The sequence below is a fragment of the Gymnodraco acuticeps genome, unplaced genomic scaffold, assembly GCF_902827175.1.
Source record: "Gymnodraco acuticeps unplaced genomic scaffold, fGymAcu1.1, whole genome shotgun sequence".
NCBI classification, from domain to species: domain Eukaryota; kingdom Metazoa; phylum Chordata; class Actinopteri; order Perciformes; family Bathydraconidae; genus Gymnodraco; species Gymnodraco acuticeps.
The window spans coordinates 1-22,393 of record NW_022991797.1 but is presented as its reverse complement, the minus strand read 5'-3'; the positions used below and the strand labels follow the sequence as shown (position 1 = coordinate 22,393).

Sequence of the window (22,393 nt, the reverse complement as noted above, 5' to 3'; positions counted from 1 at the left end):
TGTTAGGAGTTAAGGGGAGAGGCTGAGCGTCACCATGATGATGACTGTTAGGAGTTAAGGGGAGAGGCTGAGCGTCACCATGATGATGACTGTTAGGAGTTAAGGGGAGAGGCTGAGCGTCACCATGATGACTGTTAGGAGTTAAGGGGAGAGGCTGAGCGTCACCATGATGACTGTTAGGAGTTAAGGGGAGAGGCTGAGCGTCACCATGATGATGACTGCTAGGAGTTAAGGGGAGAGGCTGAGCATCACCATGATGATGACTGCTAGGAGTTAAGGGGAGAGGCTGAGCGTCACCATGATGATGACTGTTAGGAGTTAAGGGGAGAGGCTGAGCGTCACCATGACGATGACTGTTAGGAGTTAAGGGGAGAGGCTGAGCATCACCATGATGATGACTGTTAGGAGTTAAGGGGAAAGGCTGAGCATCACCATGATGATGACTGTTAGGAGTTAAGGGGAGAGGCTGAGCATCACCATGATGATGACTGTTAGGAGTTAAGGGGAGAGGCTGAGCATCACCATGATGATGACTGTTAGGAGTTAAGGGGAAAGGCTGAGCGTCACCATGATGACTGTTAGGAGTTAAGGGGAGAGGCTGAGCGTCACCATGATGACTGTTAGGAGTTAAGGGGAGAGGCTGAGCGTCACCATGATGATGACTGTTAGGAGTTAAGGGGAGAGGCTGAGCGTCACCATGATGATGACTGTTAGGAGTTAAGGGGAGAGGCTGAGCGTCACCGTGATGATGACTGTTAGGAGTTAAGGGGAGAGGCTGAGCGTCACCATGATGATGACTGTTAGGAGTTAAGGGGAGAGGCTGAGCGTCACCATGATGATGACTGTTAGGAGTTAAGGGGAGAGGCTGAGCGTCACCATGATGATGACTGTTAGGAGTTAAGGGGAGAGGCTGAGCATCACCATGATGACTGTTAGGAGTTAAGGGGAGAGGCTGAGCATCACCATGATGATGACTGTTAGGAGTTAAGGGGAGAGGCTGAGCGTCACCATGATGACTGTTAGGAGTTAAGGGGAGAGGCTGAGCATCACCATGATGATGACTGTTAGGAGTTAAGGGGAGAGGCTGAGCATCACCATGACGATGACTGTTAGGAGTTAAGGGGAGAGGCTGAGCGTCACCATGATGATGACTGTTAGGAGTTAAGGGGAGAGGCTGAGCGTCACCATGACGATGACTGTTAGGAGTTAAGGGGAGAGGCTGAGCGTCACCATGATGATGACTGTTAGGAGTTAAGGGGAGAGGCTGAGCGTCACCACGATGACTGTTAGGAGTTAAGGGGAGAGGCTGAGCATCACCATGATGATGACTGTTAGGAGTTAAGGGGAGAGGCTGAGCATCACCATGACGATGACTGTTAGGAGTTAAGGGGAGAGGCTGAGCGTCACCATGATGATGACTGTTAGGAGTTAAGGGGAGAGGCTGAGCATCACCATGATGATGACTGTTAGGAGTTAAGGGGAGAGGCTGAGTGTCACCATGACGATGACTGTTAGGAGTTAAGGGGAGAGGCTGAGCGTCACCATGACGATGACTGTTAGGAGTTAAGGGGAGAGGCTGAGCATCACCATGATGATGACTGTTAGGAGTTAAGGGGAGAGGCTGAGCGTCACCATGATGATGACTGTTAGGAGTTAAGGGGAGAGGCTGAGCGTCACCATGATGATGACTGTTAGGAGTTAAGGGGAGAGGCTGAGCGTCACCATGACGATGACTGTTAGGAGTTAAGGGGAGAGGCTGAGCGTCACCATGATGATGACTGTTAGGAGTTAAGGGGAGAGGCTGAGCGTCACCATGATGATGACTGTTAGGAGTTAAGGGCAGAGGCTGAGCGTCACCATGACGATGACTGTTAGGAGTTAAGGGGAGAGGCTGAGCGTCACCATGATGATGACTGTTAGGAGTTAAGGGGAGAGGCTGAGCGTCACCATGATGATGACTGTTAGGAGTTAAGGGAGAGGCTGAGCGTCACCATGATGATGACTGTTAGGAGTTAAGGGCAGTGCTGGAATTGGGCCGGTACTCACCGGTACGCAGTACCGGCACTTCTGGTTCTGACCCATGGAGTACCGGCACTTCTTGCTCAGTACCGGCATGCTGGCGGTACTCCGGTACTCATGCACCGTGCCAGTACTCAACACTCTCCCGCCGTTCTTATTATACATCCATATATATATATACAGCCGCCCGGTACTCAGTAGATGCGTCATGAGGTGCCGAACGGACATTCTCATCGCTCTAACCGCTGGAGTTTCACAGCGGCTGTCAGCTGTTTACTCCTGTCATTCAAACAGAACGTGCTGGAGAGGGGGCGGGGCTTATCTTCTCCATGTAAATACTGTGGTGGAAACGACTATGTCAAAATTAACCTATTTGACCGTGATTTAATAGTAATACACGTTTCAAAATAATAATAATAATGCCGAAGTAACAACATACTGAAAACTGTTAGTAAAACCATGTTTTAATGCTTTACAATTTACATACCTAGATGCACGTGTGTTGTGTTTATGCAGTGCAACTCCCACCCAGTGGGTGGCTATGTAGAGTGATAGAACAGAGCAGGCACGCCCCCGAGAGAAGGAAAGCAAGTCACGTCACAAATTAGCATTTCTAAAATGTTAGCGTGGATTAATAAAAGTGCAAAAAGACAGCGGTTGTCGCCGGAAGAAACTTCAAATACAGAGAATGCTGTGCCTGTGTTGGAAATTGTGTCTGATGGGGAGCTTTCTTTGGTTGATCCTCCTGCTCCAAGTTCTAGTGCATTAGCATTAGCACTAGCTCCACCGCCTCCTCCAGAGCCTCTAACGTTAGCTGCTGCTGGCGCAACTGCCACCACCAACACCGGGCAAAGCGATGCACCTGACTGCTGGACAACGGACCAGGTGCAATATTTTTGCAAGACCAATGCATGGCTCCTTCTTAAAGATAAGAAGCTAGGATGTCGGATATGCAGAGATGTCAAATCTTTGGGAATACACACTGGACAAGGACTGAAACTGTCAACTGAATGGGGTGAGTGTGCAGTGTCTCATTTCGGTGTTGACAAGGGCAAACAACAAGCTAGCCTGAGAAAAAAAATCAAAGAACATAAAGAATCACAAGCCCATGTAAAAGCTGCTGACATCCTTACAGCTGCTTCACGTGAAACTATTCAACATCAAGTGCAGTCTATGCATAAATCTGAATTAGACACCACTATCAGAGTTTTTCGAACGGCATATAAAATTGGCAAACATAGCCGGCCATTCACAGACATGCCAATTGATTTGAATGTACAGAAACTGAATGGGCTGAACGTGGGCAGGGTTTTGCACTCCAATAAAATCTGTGGCGAAATCATCGACCACATAGCTCATGAGCTGAAGAAATAAATGGCAAAAGACATTACAGAAAACCAAAGAAAACTCTGTGTTTTGGTCGATGAATCTACCACTATTAGTGGTAAAACGGTGCTTGTTGTGTGTCTACGCTCAGCATTAGCTGATGCTGAGCCCGAAACGTTTTTTTGGGAGCTGATCGAGTTGGATGGAACAACGGCTGATGACATCACAAAGGCGTTAATGGAGTGTCTTGGAAGAGATTTTAACGAGGACTTTTTAGGTCAGTGTTTCGTTTCTTTTGCATGTGATGGGGCTTCAGTCATGCTAGGGAAGAGAACAGGCGTTGCTACCAGTTGTGTAGTAAATTCCCAAGCCTGTTTGTGTGGCACTGCTCCAATCATCGTCTAGAGCTGGCAGTTGGGGATGTGGTCAAGGAGGTCTCAGGGCTCAATCATTTCCAGATCTTTTTTGACAAACTCTATTCCTTGTTCCATGCCTCCCCCAAAAATCAGAGGCAGTTAGCGCAGTGTGCGCAAGCAGTCGGACAGCGTCTCCTGGTGATAGGGCGTGTTTTGTCCATCCGCTGGGTGACTTCAAGTGAAAGGAGCGTCAGAGCAGTCTGGGAAAACTACCGAGTGCTTCATGATCACTTCACAAATGCTGCAAATGACACGAGCAGGGATTCCAGAGACAGAGCAAAGTACAAGGGCCTGGATGATGTGCTCACATCTGCAACGTTTGTCAGCAATCTGGGACTGATGTACGATGCGCTCACAGAGCTCAGCGACCTCTCTCGGCAACTCCAAAAAAGAGAGATGACACTGCCTACAGCAGATAGGCTCTTAACTCGAGAAATACGAGTTTTTGAATCCATGGTCACCATGCCTGGCCCACACATGACTACAGTTCATACAGCTCTAGCTGAGAAGTCCTTCAAGGGTGTTGCCCTGCGTGAGAATGGCAGGCTTGTACAGATTCATGCAGGTCAGTTTTTCCGCAGTATGGTAGAGAATCTGAGACACAGAATGACTTCCACAACCTCCTCTCATGTCAGCACAAGAGAAATCCCATTACATGGCCGGGAGGCCCGGGACAATCAGCTAATCCAGGACATGAAAGTTATCCATCCTGGAAGTTGGCCTGAAGAGGAGTTAGACGTACAGTATGGGGACGTCGAGGTGCTACGTTTGTGCGAAGTGCTGAAAGTGGACAGAAGAGAGACTGTTCAGGGCTTTCGCGAATACAAGGAAACCAGGGCATCCCGTACACCTGCTGCCATGGAGCCTCTACTGAAAGCAGTCCGAACCATCGCTGTCTCCACTAGTGAGTGTGAGCGGGCATTCAGCTGCATGAACGATATCCTTACTGCAAAAAGGAATGCTCTCTCTGTCAGCCGACTGTCCAGCCTGGTTTTCATTAAATGTAATGGACCATCACTAGGACAGTTCAATCCGGAACAGTATGTGAGGTCCTGGCTGGCAAAGGGAAGGAGAAGTGCTGATGAAAGAGCCTGTCCAGCTCCAGCCCCTGATACTGATGTCCCCAAGGCCTTCTGGAGCCTTTTCTAACAATGTGAAGTATATTGCAAAGCAGCTCACCCAGTGAGAAGACTTTTGGCATAATGTGCCGATTTGTACAGATCCTGGAGATAGAAGGACTTCAGACCAACCAGGGAGTTATCTGATCAGCTTGGTGTTCAATGTAACTCTTTACCATGGCTCAGACTTTGTTACTTGCAGTTACAGTTTCTCATTTTAGATTGTGCACATTTTGCATTTGTTTTTACATGTTCTTTGTTCATGCTCTTTATCATTTTTCTGAGTTGGAAAGTTAGATTGCATCATAGTTTACTTTATACATATTTGTATTCTTCAGTGGTGAAGTATATTGCAAAGCAGCTCAGCCATGTGAGAAGACTTTTGGCACTTTTTCGTTTTTTCGTTTTCTGAGTTGGAAAGTTAGATTGCATTCAAAATGTACAGAAATACTTAATTTTGTTAAAGCTTTTTATAAAAAATGCTTCTGACCAGAGCTTTGTTTCCTTGTCATTAATGTTGAACACCACCAGAGGGGCTCTCACCTGAAAGGTCTCTGCTTCATGTGTCTTCAGCAGAAGATCTAGACTTTGATTGCTATATTTTCAGTTAATATTGACCTTACTGAGCTTTAGCCATATCCGCTGACTATCATAAAAAATTTTAAGTACAGTGAACCTTTCTAAAATATACAGTAGTAAAGAGACAAACCCACCAGCATTATAGTAGCCAAATTCTTGTTTGTGGGCTGTATATATAAAATTGACTTGAAAAAGTTGCTGATTTTAGAGTACTGGCACCTTTTTCATTCCAATTCAAGCACTGGTTAAGGGGAGAGGCTGAGCGTCACCATGTGTTATGTAAGCCAACTAGACAGACAGTGTATCTCTCTTCCTCCTGTACATCAGCAGATCAAAGGCATCACATACTTGAATGAATGTTAAATAAAGAATGCTGTAAATAACTGCATCTCCATTAGCCTGTATGCTCTGCAGAGACTGCCTTCTTCATGTCCTGAATTGCAGCTGATGTTTTAATGGCAATTGGCAATTTGACTTATACAACATTCGTAAGTTGTACATTTGACTCATACAATAACCCACCTTCGAGTGATGCTCTAGTTTCTTCATGGTTTTTTTCCCTCTTGCTTGTACCGGACTGAAACTGTCTTTTCACCAACATCTCTTCACCTGCACTAGTGGCCGTATCAGAGCCGTGATTGGTCAGATGTCGATTCATTGCAACGGTGTCGGGTTACAGACGTGCCCCCCTTGTCACCTCTCACTCTCGCGGGGGGTGTGCGGAGAACTGAGCGGAGAACTGTGCACAGCAGCTGAGGCCCTCTGGGCGGGGCCCCCTGCAACCTGCGTGATTGGCCTGTAGGGAGGAGCGGCCTTGGTTGTGGTTATTTTAACATCATGCCAAAAAGACAGCAGTTGAAAATGAGCCTGCTGGCTAACACTGGCACGTTTACAGCAATGTTGATCGATGTGCTCTGGCCTTTATACAAAGAAACAAAGAGACAAGCTTGACCCCACTGCTTTAATAGCATCATGAGAGTAATTAACGAAACGTTGCTGATTATAATAAATATAATTTATCCAATCAATATTTGTATTAATAGTTACCCAAAAGAAGAGTGATTCAAGTCCATGTCTGATTTAGCTGCATTCTGTATCAGAGGTATCTGTACCAAGACGCCACCTGAGGCCCTTTAAGGCTACATTAAATACATACATACATAATTACATAAATACATACATAATTACATAAATAAATACATAAATAAATTACGGCTGTCAAGTTAACGCGTTAATAACAAGCACAATTTTTTTAACGCGATTAACGCATGTGTATTTTTTGTCCTCGGAAGCCCCGTAGTTTCAGAGTACATCGAGTTTAAAATACCATCTACAAGCTGATGCTGACAGCCCCGCTCCTGCCGCCCGCTTGTGGCAGACCACACTTCCACGCTCACCGGCAGGCACCGACTGGCCATCTGGAGGACCGGGAGGGTGTGTGTATGTGTGGCCCGAGCGAGAGAGAGAGAGACCTTCGGTGCATTGTTGTTGTTAGCATCTGGTGCTAGCTAGCTGCGCTAACTGATATAAGGAGCTGTTTAAATGAAAACAGAGGAGCGACATTTCGCCACAACTGCGCCGAGCACTTGACTTTAGGCAGGAAGCCAGACAGTGGGACATTGTACGAGAAGTCAGCACACTCAGCACGGATAGTGCGTAACATGATTGCAGCGTCCAGGTAGCTCCCGTTCGAGCATATGCCTTGAGTTGCACATAGCTCCAACGATCCATCACACACACACACACACACACACACACACACACACACACACACACACACACACACACACACACACACACACACACACACACACACACACACACACACACACACACACACACACACACACACACACACACACACACACACACACACACACACACACAGGTTGTTGTGTTTAATATTCATGAGAATATTTGTCATTGTTCAAATGTTAATAAACATTAGCATAAAGCATATTTGTCCACTCATATGTTGATAAGAGTATTAAAAACTTAAAAAATATTCCTCTAAGGTACATTTAGAACAGATAAAAAATGTGCGATTAATTTGCGATTAATCGCGATTAACTATTTTAATCGACTGACAGCCCTAAAATAAATATATTAAAAAAATATGCCTATGAAATAAATTCTGAAACAAATAAACGAGGCAATATATAAAAATGTAAATACACATTTATTTATTTCAGGGGACTTTTATTATTATTATGAAATAAAAGTCCCCTGAAATAAATAAATGTGTTTTTAAATGTACAGCCTTGGTTTGTTTTATACTGCTGCAACTACAATGTCCCAAATTGGGATCAATGAAGTACATGTTATCTTATTAGGAGTTAGAACATTACACGTTCATTTCAAACCAGCAGAAGTGTATATTTCCTATCATTTTATGTCATTATTGAAGATTCTTAAAGTTCCTTATTACCTCAATTATCATTATTATTTTTAAGCCGTATTAACACGAGCGATCTTAGCAGTAGTGAGGATTCCCACAGTCCCTGAACGCACCATGCCGGAACTCCCTGTTGTTTTCCGGTCTGAGATTCTTATTTAACGTCAGGAACATTTGGACCTCAGGAGTTTCAGTACATATAATATAAATATAATAATATACACATATACATATATATATATATATATATATATATATTTAAACTGCATTTAAACAGTTAAACAGGATGAACGCGATGCAGCTGCTGAACAGGGTCCGAATGCGCGGTGAGTACAAGTACTAATACACACTCTAATACACACTGTACACACACTCTGTTACAGTACAAGTAATAATCCACACACTGTGCACACACTCTGTTACACTGCAAGTACTAATACACACTAATACACATTACAGTTAAAGTAGCCTACTAATATACACACTGTATTAAAGTTAAAGTACTAATACACACTCTACACACACTCTGTTACACTACAAGTAATAATACACACACTGTGCACACACTCTGTTACACTACAAGTACTAATACACACTCTGTTACAGCTGAAGTACTAATACACACTAATACACATTACAGTTAAAGTAGCCTACTAATATACACACTGTATTAAAGTTAAAGCACTAATACACACTGTATACATATATACTGTAGTTGAGTTTTAGTGTTACTGTAATGATGATTAATGAACTCTGTAAAAACTGCAATTCTGTCGTAATACTAACGAGAATATTGTGTGTGTGTGTGTGTGTGTGTGTGTGTGTGTGTGTGTGTGTGTGTGTGTGTGTGGTGTGTGTGTGCATCTGCATGTGTGTGTGCGTGTGTGTCAGGCCTCCATGTGTGTGTCCCCTCAATGACCTTTGACCTCAGGAAGGTGGAACTACTTCCTCTCGATCACAGGAAGTTGACCTTCGACTCTCAGAGCGTCTGCAGAGAGCTGCAGGAGAACGGTGAGGAACACCTGATACATATATATATAATATATATATATGTATTTCATTTATTGATGTATAAAATAGTATTTTTTACTTATCATATATTGATATAGATATTTAAATATGATCAATGTATTAATAATGAAGAAGTGATGTTTGAAGTAAATCTGTATATTAAAGTATATGTAATGTGTGTATTTGTACTCTCAGGCTTTGAGAAGCGGCAGGCGGAGCTCGTCGTCTCGGCTCTCGTCTCTCTGACGGCCGCAAACATGGACATCGTTTACAGAGACATGGTGACCAAATCCCACCAGGTGAGTACTGCTGGGAGTACACAGAGTACTCAGATACTGTTACATGGTGACCAAATCCCACCAGGTGAGTACTGCTGGGAGTACACAGAGTACTCAGATACTGTTACATGGTGACCAAATCCCACCAGTAACAGTACTCAAATAATCACATTATTAGGAGTATTAGTAGGATTACCAGTATTAGAGTACTGACAGTATAACAGCATCCCCAGCATTGTGTCCCAGGAGATCGCCCTGCAGCCAGTATTAGAGTACTGACAGTATAACAGCATCCCCAGCATTGTGTCCCAGGAGATCGCCCTGCAACCAGTATTAGAGTACTGACAGTATAACAGCATCCCCAGCATTGTGTCCCAGGAGATCGCCCTGCAGCTAGTATTAGAGTACTGACAGTATAACAGCATCCCCAGCATTGTGTCCCAGGAGATCGCCCTGCAGCTAGTATTAGAGTACTGACAGTATAACAGCATCCCCAGCATTGTGTCCCAGGAGATCGCCCTGCAGCTAGTATTAGAGTACTGACAGTATAACAGCATCCCCAGCATTGTGTCCCAGGAGATCGCCCTGCAGCTAGTATTAGAGTACTGACAGTATAACAGCATCCCCAGCATTGTGTCCCAGGAGATCGCCCTGCAGCCAGTATTAGAGTACTGACAGTATAACAGCATCCCCAGCATTGTGTCCCAGGAGATCGCCCTGCAGCTAGTATTAGAGTACTGACAGTATAACAGCATCCCCAGCATTGTGTCCCAGGAGATCGCCCTGCAACCAGTATTAGAGTACTGACAGTATAACAGCATCCCCAGCATTGTGTCCCAGGAGATCGCCCTGCAGCTAGTATTAGAGTACTGACAGTATAACAGCATCCCCAGCATTGTGTCCCAGGAGATCGCCCTGCAGCTAGTATTAGAGTACTGACAGTATAACAGCATCCCCAGCATTGTGTCCCAGGAGATCGCCCTGCAGCAGATGTTTTCTCACCTCGACTCCATCAGGAAGGACATGGTGATTTTGGAGAAAAGCGACTTCGCCAACCTGCGATCAGAAAACTCCGTAAATATTCATTTTTTCGCCTGAAGTTAAAAAGTTAATTTTATAATAAATTTAAACATTTTTAAATATTTCCTCAGAATGTTTTATTTCAGACTTTTTGCTTTTCTTGTAGAAAATGAAGCGCGAGTTGGAGCAGATCCAACACCGACTGAAGGTCAGACTTGATAGTATTTAATAGCTCACTGTCTGATATATAAATACATCTTTTAATGATATTATATTTCACTATGAATCTAATCCTCTGAGACGTTTCAGGAGGAGAGTCGGAAAGTCCGAGCGGAGACGAAACTGGACATCAACCTGGAGAGCAGCCGCATGGCCGACGTGGTGGGACTAATACTACACAATATTCACTAATACTCATAAAACACTCGTAAAATATTTATAAAATACTCATAACATATTGATAAAATACTCATAAAATACTCATAAAATATTTATAAAATACTTTAAAAATACTCTAAAAATACTCATAAAATACTCGTAAAAATATTTAGAAAATATTTATATTATTTCAAATTTCAAATATAACATAAAACATAAAAAAATTATAAAAAATATATGTAAAAGTTTTTACAACATTTATATTGATCAGATTTCCAATTATAGATCAAAATCATTATTTGCTGAGGTTTACAAATGTTTTTCAGAATTGATTTGATTTGAACTCTTTATGAAATTTCACGATATCTTCCTTGAGATTTTCCCAAAAATTTATTTCACTTTTTTCAATATTTTATTTGTATTTTGGGGGAAATTCTGCAAAGCAATTTTTGGACATTTAATAATTTTTATACGGTATTTTAACAATTTCCTCCGTGAACAACTTAGAATATTTAAAGTTAATATCAACGTTTTTTTCTCGTAAATTTCAGTCTAAATTGGCAGAATATCTACTTATTGATGATTTTCTAATTGCAGACAATAATCATTTTTTCTCCTGAAATAACCTTTTCAAATCTCAGAGAATATCATATTTAATATTCCACTCCTCACATACTTGTATATAATATCCTGCTTTATATGTTGTTACCGTACATTTGTATTTCCACATGTATTTTTTCTACTTTTTTAATTTCTCTAATGTGCCATGTCTTTTTCTGCTGCTGCAACGCAATCATTTCCCAAAGTGAGATCAATAACGTCCTTCTATATACTTCTATATAAATAAACATTGATTGACTTCTGTCTTGTTATGTATGGGTGTTTGTAATATCTTTGAACTAAAGTGTTTCTGAAGCGGCTTCATAATAAGTGAATAAAAGATGTGTGTTTCCAGTTCAGCGATCAGGAGAAGAAGCTTCTGGAGGCGAGCAGCGACTTCCACCACAAGGTCGACACCCTTATATATTCATACTGATGAAGATCATATCATCATCATCATCATACATATTGCTGACTCTTTTAAACGTCTTTTAAAGACATTCCTGTTACCTGTGTTTTTAGCACTTCTTAACACGTGGTCATTTATTCTTTTGTGATTCCTGTGATGTTCTCATGTTTCCTCTCCTCCTCTCCTCCTCTCCTCCTCTCCTCTTGAGGATGCTCTCTCCGTTTGTCAGAAAGCGGATCTGGAGCACGACAACATGGAGATCAACAGAAAGATCGACCTGCAGGTGGCGTCGCTGAAGACTCTGCTGGAGTCTCTGAAGCTGGAGACCGTCCGCTACCTCGCAGGTACACTGTGTACTCTACCGTGTACTTCTACTGTGTACTCTACTGTGTACTCTACCGTGTACTTCAGGTACACTGTGTACTCTACCGTGTACTTCTACTGTGTACTCTACTGTGTACTCTACTGTGTACTCTACCGTGTACTTCAGGTACACTGTGTACTCTACTGTGTACTCTACTGTGTACTTCTACTGTGTACTCTACTGTGTACTCTACCGTGTACTTCAGGTACACTGTGTACTCTACCGTGTACTCTACCGTGTACTCTACTGTGTACTCTACCGTGTACTTCAGGTACACTGTGTACTCTACCGTGTACTTCTACTGTGTACTCTACTGTGTACTCTACCGTGTACTTCAGGTACACTGTGTACTCTACCGTGTACTTCTACTGTGTACTCTACTGTGTACTCTACCGTGTACTTCAGGTACACTGTGTACTCTACTGTGTACTCTACCGTGTACTTCAGGTACACTGTGTACTCTACTGTGTACTTCTACTGTGTACTCTACTGTGTACTCTACCGTGTACTTCAGGTACACTGTGTACTCTACCGTGTACTTCTACTGTGTACTCTACTGTGTACTCTACCGTGTACTTCAGGTACACTGTGTACTCTACCGTGTACTTCTACTGTGTACTCTACCGTGTACTCTACTGTGTACTTCAGATATACTGTGTATACAGCATGAAGCAGGTACTCAGATACTGTAGTATTTCATATATATTTGACGAGGAATTAATTCAGAATATTATGAGATTAAAATCATAATTTACATAGAAAAGAAAAATCACCTTTTATAGGGAAATGAAATACATGATGACGTTCCCTCGGATATTTGCAATTTAAATACGACTTTATACTTATTTTTGCTTCACGTAATACGAGGCTTTTCTCTCTCGTATAACTGTGACTTTATTCTCCTAATATTAAAACATTATTATTTTACAAATACTATGAGTTTTTATTTTGAGATATTGTGAAAATATCTTTAGTGAAATTCTGTATTCACGTGAAAGGACCATGTTTACGTTTCCTAATGTCTGCCGTCAGGACTCAGTTTCCTCATCTGGAATATTTCCAACAAAATGTTAAATGATATAATAAAGTTATGATAATGATGAACGTCGATGTGTTCCCTGCAGCGACCGTGTTCTCCTGCCTGGCCATCGCTCTGGGAGTCTACCGGCTGTGGAGGTGAAGAAGAAGAAGAAGCTAAATTATTCAATAAAAAACTAAATATTAAATAAGTACAGAAATATTATTCAAATTAAAGGTGGGGTAGGCAGTTCCTTCAGAAGCACTTATTATATTCCATGGAATGCTCTTAACGTCCCGATAGCAGTGAATATCTGAAGTGCTTTGAAGCCGTGGTGCTGTAGAAAGCTCGACCAATCATCTGAGCCGGCTAAAGTAACTGGATGGCCTACCTGCCTGTCAGCCTTCCCTCGGGGCACACACTGATCTCTGCCCTCATTGGTCATGTGCGCGTTCCTGTGTGTTGGGGGAGGGGCTCTGTGAGGAAGTGGCAGATTGTTTCCGGCTGCGTATTTTCAAATTCTAGCCACTCGAGCTGCTTTCTCCAAAATGACCTGCCCCACCTTTAAAGATGATTTGAAGCCACGTGAGAAAAAGAACAGATACTTTTATATTTCATGCATTTATGCAACATAAGAACAAAATATTAAGTCAACTGTATTATTTGATTCGTTTTTGTTTTTAATGTAAAATTATGTTTTCTTCCAAATTGAAGATCTGTTTACTGAAAATATTATTTATGATTTATTGTAATATGTTTCTGTGATGTTTATTAAGCACTAATAAACGTTTCTATTCAAATTAAAGAGTGATGTTTGTTCACACACACACACACACACACACCTTTCACACCAAGGCTTTTCCCGTTCTAGCTCCGTGCAAGAGCTTTTCAGGTTCAGAACCGGTTCAGCTCCCGCGCTGTTCACACCGCTCAGAGCCCGACTGGTGCTGCGTCCTGACGTAACCGTTTGCGTGCCCGCTTCATAAAGCCAAACCGCGCGGAAACCCCTCACATCGTTACATGCTACATTCAAAAGTTATTTATAATCATCATCAACGACGACGATTCCCTAGGAGAAAGAAGGTAAATATACGTCCTATTCGATGGCGTTAGAGCTAGCTGTTGTTAGCCTCTGCATGCGCCAAGCTCAACATACCCAGCTTTGCAGCATTAGTTACTTTGGTATAACATTACAACTGATGCCCCCGACGTAAGCGTGACGTATGCGGTGCTTGCTTTCCAGACCGACAACTTTTTGGTGCTTGAAACGAACCGGATTCCGGAGCTTGGAGGTGGCTCAGCTGCGGTGTGAACAGGAAAAACGGTGCTTTTCAAGCTCCGAACCGGCCCTGGAACCGCGTTGGTGTGAAAGGGATAACACACAGACACACACACAGACATCTGTATTTGTTGTCATTTTTTTTCCTTCTAATTTGTTATTATTTGGTGCAGACACGAAACATACTACCAATAGAAATACACTAGCCGCTTTCACACCAAGTATTTTGCCGTACTTAGTGACGGCACTAGTGCTGCCCCCATGGGACTAAGTACAGATCGCATTCACACCGGAATAAGTTCCCTGAGGGAAGATTACGCAAATGAAGCCGCTGACGTAATTCCGGAAGTCCCCGGAGTTGGGGAAGGCTTCAGTTGAAGCTGCTGGGACTCCCAGCAGCTTCAACTGAAGGCTTCCGAGTAAATCGCCAGAACGCCGACACCTCCTCATCTCCACCGCTCCCATGTTTTCTTTTGTGTTGCCATAAGTTAGTCTCTCTGCGTTTGTGCGCTGGGCTAATGCTAATAATGCTAATGCGAGGATAATACATCCGGCTCTACAAAACATTTCAGAGTTTTACGGGGTGTGGTTTGCAATTCGCCCAGCCAATCAGAACTGGGGCACTTCCCCCCCCCCCCCAGGAGAGTACCACCTCTCTAGCAGGCACTACACATGGGGGTAAAAGTTCCCGGCACTAAGTACTCTTTTTGGTGTGAACGCGACATCGGGGGTACTAACGGAACTAAACGGGAAAAGTACTCCGGTGTGAACGCGCCAATAGGAACCCTTTTCTCCCAGGAAAGTACCTGCTCTCTAGCAGGGACGCAAAAGAGGGTAAACAAGGTTCCGATTAACTCATTTTAGTTCCGGATTTTTTTGGCGTGAACGCGACATTTCGGAACTCAATCGGAACTAAAGTGGGAAAAGTACTATCGCCTATTGCTTCTAAAATCGTTCTGTGTGAGAAAACTGAAATCTGTAAAAAAAATAAAAAAAATTCTCTTTTTCCTTCCAATTTGTTATTATTTACAATAGGCGCTTTCACACCGGAGGAAGGATGCTCCAGAGCCACTATTTCAAGTATGCTACGTCATCGAGTCCCGCCGAAGGACTGTTCCAATGTCCAGGATGCTTGGAATTCTACCGAAGCCGGGGTCCTTCGTAGCGAGAAATGTTGAGGCTGCACATGTGTATCCTCCGCGGTCTTAAAATACCCACAATGCTTTGAGCACGGACCGATTCCCAAATCTTTTGCGGAAATCGCGCTCCATTTAAGGCGGGGCCTCGCATATGACGTACACCTGCACACCTGTTCCACCATTCTTCGTTTTCCGAGGCTACGAAGGATTCTTGCCACGCTTCTGAAGCAAGTGACTCGGAAGACGTGTCCTACCAAGGACACGTCCTCGACATTGAGAAACACCCCGTGTTGTATCTTGGTATGGCTGTAGCCTACCCCAGCCATACCCTAGAGCCGCCACTGCATCTGACGCACACCTGCTAGCCTGTTCCATTCTTCGTTCGCCGAATGAAAGGAAGGATTCTTGCCTTTGATGGACCTGACTCGGAAGACATGTCCTACCAAGGAAGCGTCCTCGACATTGAGAAACACCCACAGACACAAACATCCGCACACAAATGACATGACGCAGGGTCGTAAGGTCGTAACGAGGTTTACGAATATTTTACAGATTTTATATTTGAATCTTTTTTCAGGTATTTTAAACGTTTCCTCGTGGACGTCCTGGAATCTTTGAGAATCTTTCTTATTTGTATTCTAACAGTATTTTTGGGATCTTTAAAACTATTGTTGAGATATTTTCCTGCGTTAAACACCTTCAGTTTGAATTCAGGAAACTGTGTTTAGTTGAAATAAAAGACTCGAGAGCAGAGAAACTGTAAATGAACTCAACCTTTATTTTGAAAACCTTGGCGTCATACACTCTTGATTGAAGGAAAAGGAAACAGGAAGTGGCTCCTCGGCGATGCTTACCTGACAGGAAGTTCCCCGACGTTAAATCAACGGTAAATCACAATCACTGTCACACCAGAGGTACCAAAAAATACTTTAATTTATAAATTAAATCATGTACATCTGAGCCACAAACAGACTTCTTGAGTTCACAGAAACAACGGGAGGATCCAAAATACCAAAACGTATTCAAGTTTATGTAAAAGCACTTTTCCTTAAAATCAGAAAAGCAGCGTCACTCGGCCTTGCTCCGGCCCGCGTCCTCGCTCCGGCCCGCGTCCTCGCTCAGAACGTCCTCGTTTCGGCCCGCGTCCTCGCTCAGAACGTCCTCGTTTCGGCCCGCGTCCTCGCTCAGAACGTCCTCGCTCAGAACGTCCTCGTTTCGGCCCGCGTCCTCGCTCAGAACGTCCTCGTTTCGGCCCGCGTCCTCGCTCAGAACGGCCTCTTTTCGGCCCTCGCTCAGAACGGCCTCGTTTCGGCCCTCGCTCAGAACGGCCTCGTTTCGGCCCTCCTCGCTCGGACCCTCCTCACTCGGACACGCCGCCGTTAAAACCTCCGCCTCCTCGCTCTTCACCACAGGAAGTGAACACGCCATGGGCTCGGCCACTTCCTGTTTCACTTTGGCGAACGCACAGGAAGTCCTGCCCCCTTGCTCTTCTTCGTCTTCTTCTGTCTTAATGAAGGCGGTCAGCGGGTGCTCCGTCAGCAGCTTGCTGGGCGACGGCGTCACGTCCACGTACGACGACGTCTGAGGAGACAAGAGGTCACGGCCTATCAGCATCCAGGGTTACTTATTATGTTGTTTATTTATCTATTTCTCTGTTACTTACGTTTTTATAATCTTCAAAACAGGCGGGGTGGAAGTTCTGTGGAGAGAGTTGGAACAAAGGGTTACAATTATCATTATATTTCATGTTTTCATGGGAATATCAGAACATTTGACCAATATTTCTCAGATAAAATCTCTCCATTTGACCATAATTAGGTCAATTCAATTCAAAACCTTTATTCATCAGGTGAAATCCCATTGAGATCAATGATCTCTTTTCAAGGGAGACCTGCAGCAGTAGGTTCCACAAGAAGACAAAAAAACAAATGCTAATATTTTACAAAAACTTAGCCGAGAAAAAAAGAATGAAAATATTAATGTTGAACTAAAATAATACAGATTGTAATAAATGTTTTCAGTGACCTCATTTGGAAATAGTCCTTACATTAACCAAAATGATTCTGATAGCGGCATCCTCAATATTTGGGAGATTGTATTGTGTGTCTGAGGTGTTGCTCTGACCTTGTCGTCGACCCTGACGGCGTCCTTCAGGAACCAGTCCTCCTCCTCCTCCACCCAGTACGTCTCAAACGGCTCCTGGCAGATCTCACACAGCTGGGGGGAGGGGGGGGGGGAGGGGTCAGTGGTGATGAAGCAGATGATACATGCTGTTCTTTACATCTCTCATTGTGTCTGTTCTACAGTACTGACAGTGTTTGTGAACAGCTTTCAAATCTAACCTGCTCCACCCGTTAGAAAGTCATGCTCTGCCCTGAGAGGCTCCAGCAGCATCCTCTGGACCCAAAGCATGCTCTGACCTGAGGCTCCAGCAGCATCCTCTGGACCCAAAGCATGCTCTGCCCTGAGAGGCTCCAGCAGCATCCTCTGGACCCAAAGCATGCTCTGCCCTGAGAGGCTCCAGCAGCATCCTCTGGATCCAAAGCATGCTCTGCCCTGAGAGGCTCCAGCAGCATCCTCTGGATCCAAAGCATGCTCTGCCCTGAGAGGCTCCAGCAGCATCCTCTGGATCCAAAGCATGCTCTGACCTGAGAGGCTCCAGCAGCATCCTCTGGACCCAAAGCATGCTCTGCCCTGAGAGGCTCCAGCAGCATCCTCTGGATCCAAAGCATGCTCTGCCCTGAGAGGCTCCAGCAGCATCCTCTGGATCCAAAGCATGCTCTGCCCTGAGAGGCTCCAGCAGCATCCTCTGGATCCAAAGCATGCTCTGCCCTGAGAGGCTCCAGCAGCATCCTCTGGATCCAAAGCATGCTCTGCCCTGAGAGGCTCCAGCAGCATCCTCTGGATCCAAAGCATGCTCTGCCCTGAGAGGCTCCAGCAGCATCCTCTGGACCCAAAGCATGCTCTGACCTGAGGCTCCAGCAGCATCCTCTGGATCCAAAGCATGCTCTGACCTGAGGCTCCAGCAGCATCCTCTGGACCCAAAGCATGCTCTGACCTGAGGCTCCAGCAGCATCCTCTGGATCCAAAGCATGCTCTGACCTGAGGCTCCAGCAGCATCCTCTGGACCCAAAGCATGCTCTGACCTGAGGCTCCAGCAGCATCCTCTGGATCCAAAGCATGCTCTGACCTGAGGCTCCAGCAGCATCCTCTGGACCCAAAGCATGCTCTGACCTGAGGCTCCAGCAGCATCCTCTGGATCCAAAGCATGCTCTGACCTGAGGCTCCAGCAGCATCCTCTGGACCCAAAGCATGCTCTGACCTGAGGCTCCAGCAGCATCCTCTGGATCCAAAGCATGCTCTGACCTGAGAGGCTCCAGCAGCATCCTCTGGATCCAAAGCATGCTCTGACCTGAGAGGCTCCAGCAGCATCCTCTGGACCCAAAGCATGCTCTGACCTGAGAGGCTCCAGCAGCATCCTCTGGACCCAAAGCATGCTCTGACCTGAGAGGCTCCAGCAGCATCCTCTGGACCCAAAGCATGCTCTGACCTGAGAGGCTCCAGCAGCATCCTCTGGACCCAAAGCATGCTCTGACCTGAGGCTCCAGCAGCATCCTCTGGACCCAAAGCATGCTCTGACCTGAGGCTCCAGCAGCATCCTCTGGACCCAAAGCATGCTCTGCCCTGAGAGGCTCCAGCAGCATCCTCTGGATCCAAAGCATGCTCTGACCTGAGAGGCTCCAGCAGCATCCTCTGGATCCAAAGCATGCTCTGACCTGAGGCTCCAGCAGCATCCTCTGGACCCAAAGCATGCTCTGACCTGAGGCTCCAGCAGCATCCTCTGGACCCAAAGCATGCTCTGACCTGAGGCTCCAGCAGCATCCTCTGGACCCAAAGCATGCTCTGACCTGAGGCTCCAGCAGCATCCTCTGGACCCAAAGCATGCTCTGACCTGAGAGGCTCCAGCAGCATCCTCTGGACCCAAAGCATGCTCTGACCTGAGGCTCCAGCAGCATCCTCTGGATCCAAAGCATGCTCTGCCCTGAGAGGCTCCAGCAGCATCCTCTGGACCCAAAGCATGCTCTGACCTGAGGCTCCAGCAGCATCCTCTGGATCCAAAGCATGCTCTGACCTGAGGCTCCAGCAGCATCCTCTGGATCCAAAGCATGCTCTGACCTGAGGCTCCAGCAGCATCCTCTGGATCCAAAGCATGCTCTGACCTGAGGCTCCAGCAGCATCCTCTGGACCCAAAGCATGCTCTGACCTGAGAGGCTCCAGCAGCATCCTCTGGACCCAAAGCATGCTCTGACCTGAGGCTCCAGCAGCATCCTCTGGACCCAAAGCATGCTCTGTCCTGAGAGGCTACAGCAGCATCCTCTGGATCCAAAGCATGCTCTGACCTGAGGCTCCAGCAGCATCCTCTGGATCCAAAGCATGCTCTGACCTGAGGCTCCAGCAGCATCCTCTGGACCCAAAGCATGCTCTGTCCTGAGAGGCTACAGCAGCATCCTCTGGACCCAAAGTATGCTCTGTCCTGAGAGGCTCCAGCAGCATCCTCTGGACCCAAAGTATGCTCTGCCCTGAGAGGCTCCAGCAGCATCCTCTGGATCCAAAGCATGCTCTGACCTGAGGCTCCAGCAGCATCCTCTGGATCCAAAGCATGCTCTGACCTGAGGCTCCAGCAGCATCCTCTGGATCCAAAGCATGCTCTGACCTGAGGCTCCAGCAGCATCCTCTGGACCCAAAGCATGCTCTGTCCTGAGAGGCTACAGCAGCATCCTCTGGATCCAAAGCATGCTCTGACCTGAGGCTCCAGCAGCATCCTCTGGATCCAAAGCATGCTCTGACCTGAGGCTCCAGCAGCATCCTCTGGATCCAAAGCATGCTCTGACCTGAGGCTCCAGCAGCATCCTCTGGATCCAAAGCATGCTCTGACCTGAGGCTCCAGCAGCATCCTCTGGATCCAAAGCATGCTCTGACCTGAGGCTCCAGCAGCATCCTCTGGACCCAAAGCATGCTCTGACCTGAGGCTCCAGCAGCATCCTCTGGACCCAAAGCATGCTCTGACCTGAGACTCTGAGCTGCTAGCATTTCAGACTTGATCTGACCATTAAAGTATTATGGTCTGGGTTATAACAGTAATAACTCTCTCCTCTCTCTCTCTCTCTCCCCCCCTCCCACCTTTCCCCAATGGACCTGACTTTGACTAATAATGGATAAAGATGGCTGACCTCCCTCACGGCGTCCTTGGTGGCCTTCACGCTCTGGAACTCCTTCTCCTTGGCGGCGGCTTGACTCTTCTGCACCTCCTCCTCGTTCACTTTCTCGAAGAAGGTGCTCTTTGCTCGCTCCTCCAGATCCGCGATCTCCTCGAACTCCACCCAGTCCTGGGGAGGGCCAGCGTTAATGTGTGCTTCGTATTTACAACATGTTTCAGACATCCTACCTGATACAACTGAAATTACATCTTTTTCACATGTTTCAAAAAGGTCGCCCAAAAGAATTTAATACATATTTAGAAAATAAAGAAATTCAGACATTTTAAAAAAGATTTTCCGAAATTGTTCTAATATTTTTGATCACCCTCCGTCCATGGTAGCAGCGTGTGTGTGTGTGTGTGTGTGTGTGTGTGTGTGTGTGTGTGTGTGTGTGTGTGTGTGTGTGTGTGTGTGACCTTAGGGTGAGCATACACACTAGAGAGGTTTCTCAATACTCTAATTGCCCCTCCTCGACTCCTCGGTCCTCCGGTAGTGACCCGGAAATGGATTTCAGCGCGCCATGTTGAAGGACATCTCATTTCTCTAAATGCACTTCGAGGACTGAGCATCGAGCGTCGAGGAGGCTCTCTGGAGGAGCTCTAACCGAGGAGAGAGGAGAGAGGAGAGAGGAGAGAGGAGGCCCTCTGGAGGAGCTCTAACCGAGGAGAGAGGAGAGAGGAGGCTCTCTGGAGGAGCTCTAACCGAGGAGAGAGGAGAGAGGAGGCTCTCTGGAGGAGCTCTAACCGAGGAGAGAGGAGGCTCTCTGGAGGAGCTCTAACCGAGGAGAGAGGAGGCTCTCTGGAGGAGCTCTAACCGAGGAGACACTGATGGTTCCTCCACGGATGCATTTCCGGGAACGGTGGAGGCGTGATGCACGGCCGGACTGATCTCAGCCAATCACAGCTCTGCATGCATCCCCTGGTTATTATTTTAGTAACTGCTCTCATCGTGTCGCGGTCCGTGCAGAAAGCAGAGCAGTGTGTATCATAGATATCACTCAGTAGAACAGCTGAGAGGTCCGTGCAGAAAGCAGAGCAGTGTGTATCATAGATATCACTCAGTAGAACAGCTGAGAGGTCCGTGCAGAAAGCAGAGCAGTGTGTATCATAGATATCACTCAGTAGAACAGCTGAGAGGTCCGTGCAGAAAGCAGAGCAGTGTGTATCATAGATATCACTCAGTAGAACAGCTGAGAGGTCCGTGCAGAAAGCAGAGCAGTGTGTATCATAGATATCACTCAGTTAGAACAGCTGAGTAGGTCCGTGCAGGAAAGCAGAGCAGTGTGTATCATAGATATCACTCAGTAGAAACAGCTGAGAGGTCCGTTGCAGGAAAGCAGAGCAGTGTGTATCATAGATATCACTCAGTTAGTAGAACAGCTGAGAGGTCCGTGCAGAAAGCAGCCAGCAGTGTGTATCATAGATATCACTCAGCTAGAACAGCTGAGAGGTCCGTGCAGAAAGCAGAGCATGTGTATCATAGATACTCACTCAGTAGAACAGCTGAGAGGTCCGTTGCAGAAAGCAGAGCAGACAGGTGTATCATAGATATCACTCAGTAGAACAGCTGAGAGGTCCGTGCAGAAAGCAGAGCAGTGTGTAATCATAGATATCACTCAGTAGAACAGCGGAGAGGTCCGTGCAGAACGCCGAGCAGTGTATCATAGATATCACTCAGTAGAACAGCTGAGAGGTCCTGTGCAGAAAGCAGCAGCAGTGTGTATCTAGATATCACTCAGTTAGAACAGCTGAGAGGTCCGTTGCAGAAAGCAGAGCAGTGTGTATCA

The 22,393-nt window shown here is 45.8% G+C and overlaps 3 protein-coding genes across 3 annotated transcripts; 1 reads left to right on the top strand and 2 right to left on the bottom strand.

Moving 5' to 3' along the window:
- Positions 1-7,978: 7,978 nt before the first annotated feature.
- ccdc90b (coiled-coil domain containing 90B) lies at positions 7,979-13,135 on the top strand. The gene is made up of 9 exons (XM_034199617.1): positions 7,979-8,179; positions 8,745-8,864; positions 9,060-9,163; positions 10,115-10,216; positions 10,329-10,370; positions 10,472-10,543; positions 11,496-11,549; positions 11,779-11,893; positions 13,038-13,135. The coding sequence occupies exons 1-9, from the start codon at positions 8,140-8,142 to the stop codon at positions 13,091-13,093; spliced, it is 705 nt and encodes a 234-aa protein (XP_034055508.1). The 5' UTR covers positions 7,979-8,139; the 3' UTR covers positions 13,094-13,135.
- A 2,969-nt stretch (positions 13,136-16,104) lies between these two features.
- On the bottom strand, positions 16,105-20,736 carry LOC117535223 (pre-mRNA cleavage complex 2 protein Pcf11-like; the record flags this gene model as incomplete). Its single annotated transcript, XM_034199616.1, is given in 4 exon segments — positions 16,105-16,930; positions 17,013-17,048; positions 17,474-17,566; positions 20,581-20,736. Coding segments are annotated over 4 exon segments (798 nt in total), but the record flags the coding sequence as incomplete, so codon positions are not given.
- Positions 17,575-20,573, bottom strand: LOC117535222. The gene is made up of 2 exons (XM_034199615.1): positions 20,418-20,573; positions 17,575-20,373 (listed from the first exon to the last, which is right to left on the bottom strand). The coding sequence occupies exons 1-2, from the start codon at positions 20,438-20,440 to the stop codon at positions 17,712-17,714; spliced, it is 2,685 nt and encodes an 894-aa protein (XP_034055506.1). The 5' UTR covers positions 20,441-20,573; the 3' UTR covers positions 17,575-17,711.
- Positions 20,737-22,393: the final 1,657 nt, after the last annotated feature.

Excerpts from the sequence above, each read along its gene's own strand:
- ccdc90b (XM_034199617.1), top strand. The coding sequence starts at position 8,140 with ATGAACGCGATGCAGCTGCTGAACAGGGTCCGAATGCGCG. Across the intron at positions 8,865-9,059 it reads CAGAGAGCTGCAGGAGAACG|GCTTTGAGAAGCGGCAGGCG; the intron begins GTGAGGAACACC and ends TTGTACTCTCAG. Across the intron at positions 10,217-10,328 it reads ACCTGCGATCAGAAAACTCC|AAAATGAAGCGCGAGTTGGA; the intron begins GTAAATATTCAT and ends CTTTTCTTGTAG.
- LOC117535222 (XM_034199615.1), bottom strand. The coding sequence starts at position 20,440 with ATGCTAGCAGCTCAGAGTCTCAG. Across the intron at positions 20,374-20,417 it reads CTAGCAGCTCAGAGTCTCAG|GTCAGAGCATGCTTTGGGTC; the intron begins GTCAGAGCATGC and ends CTGGAGCCTCAG.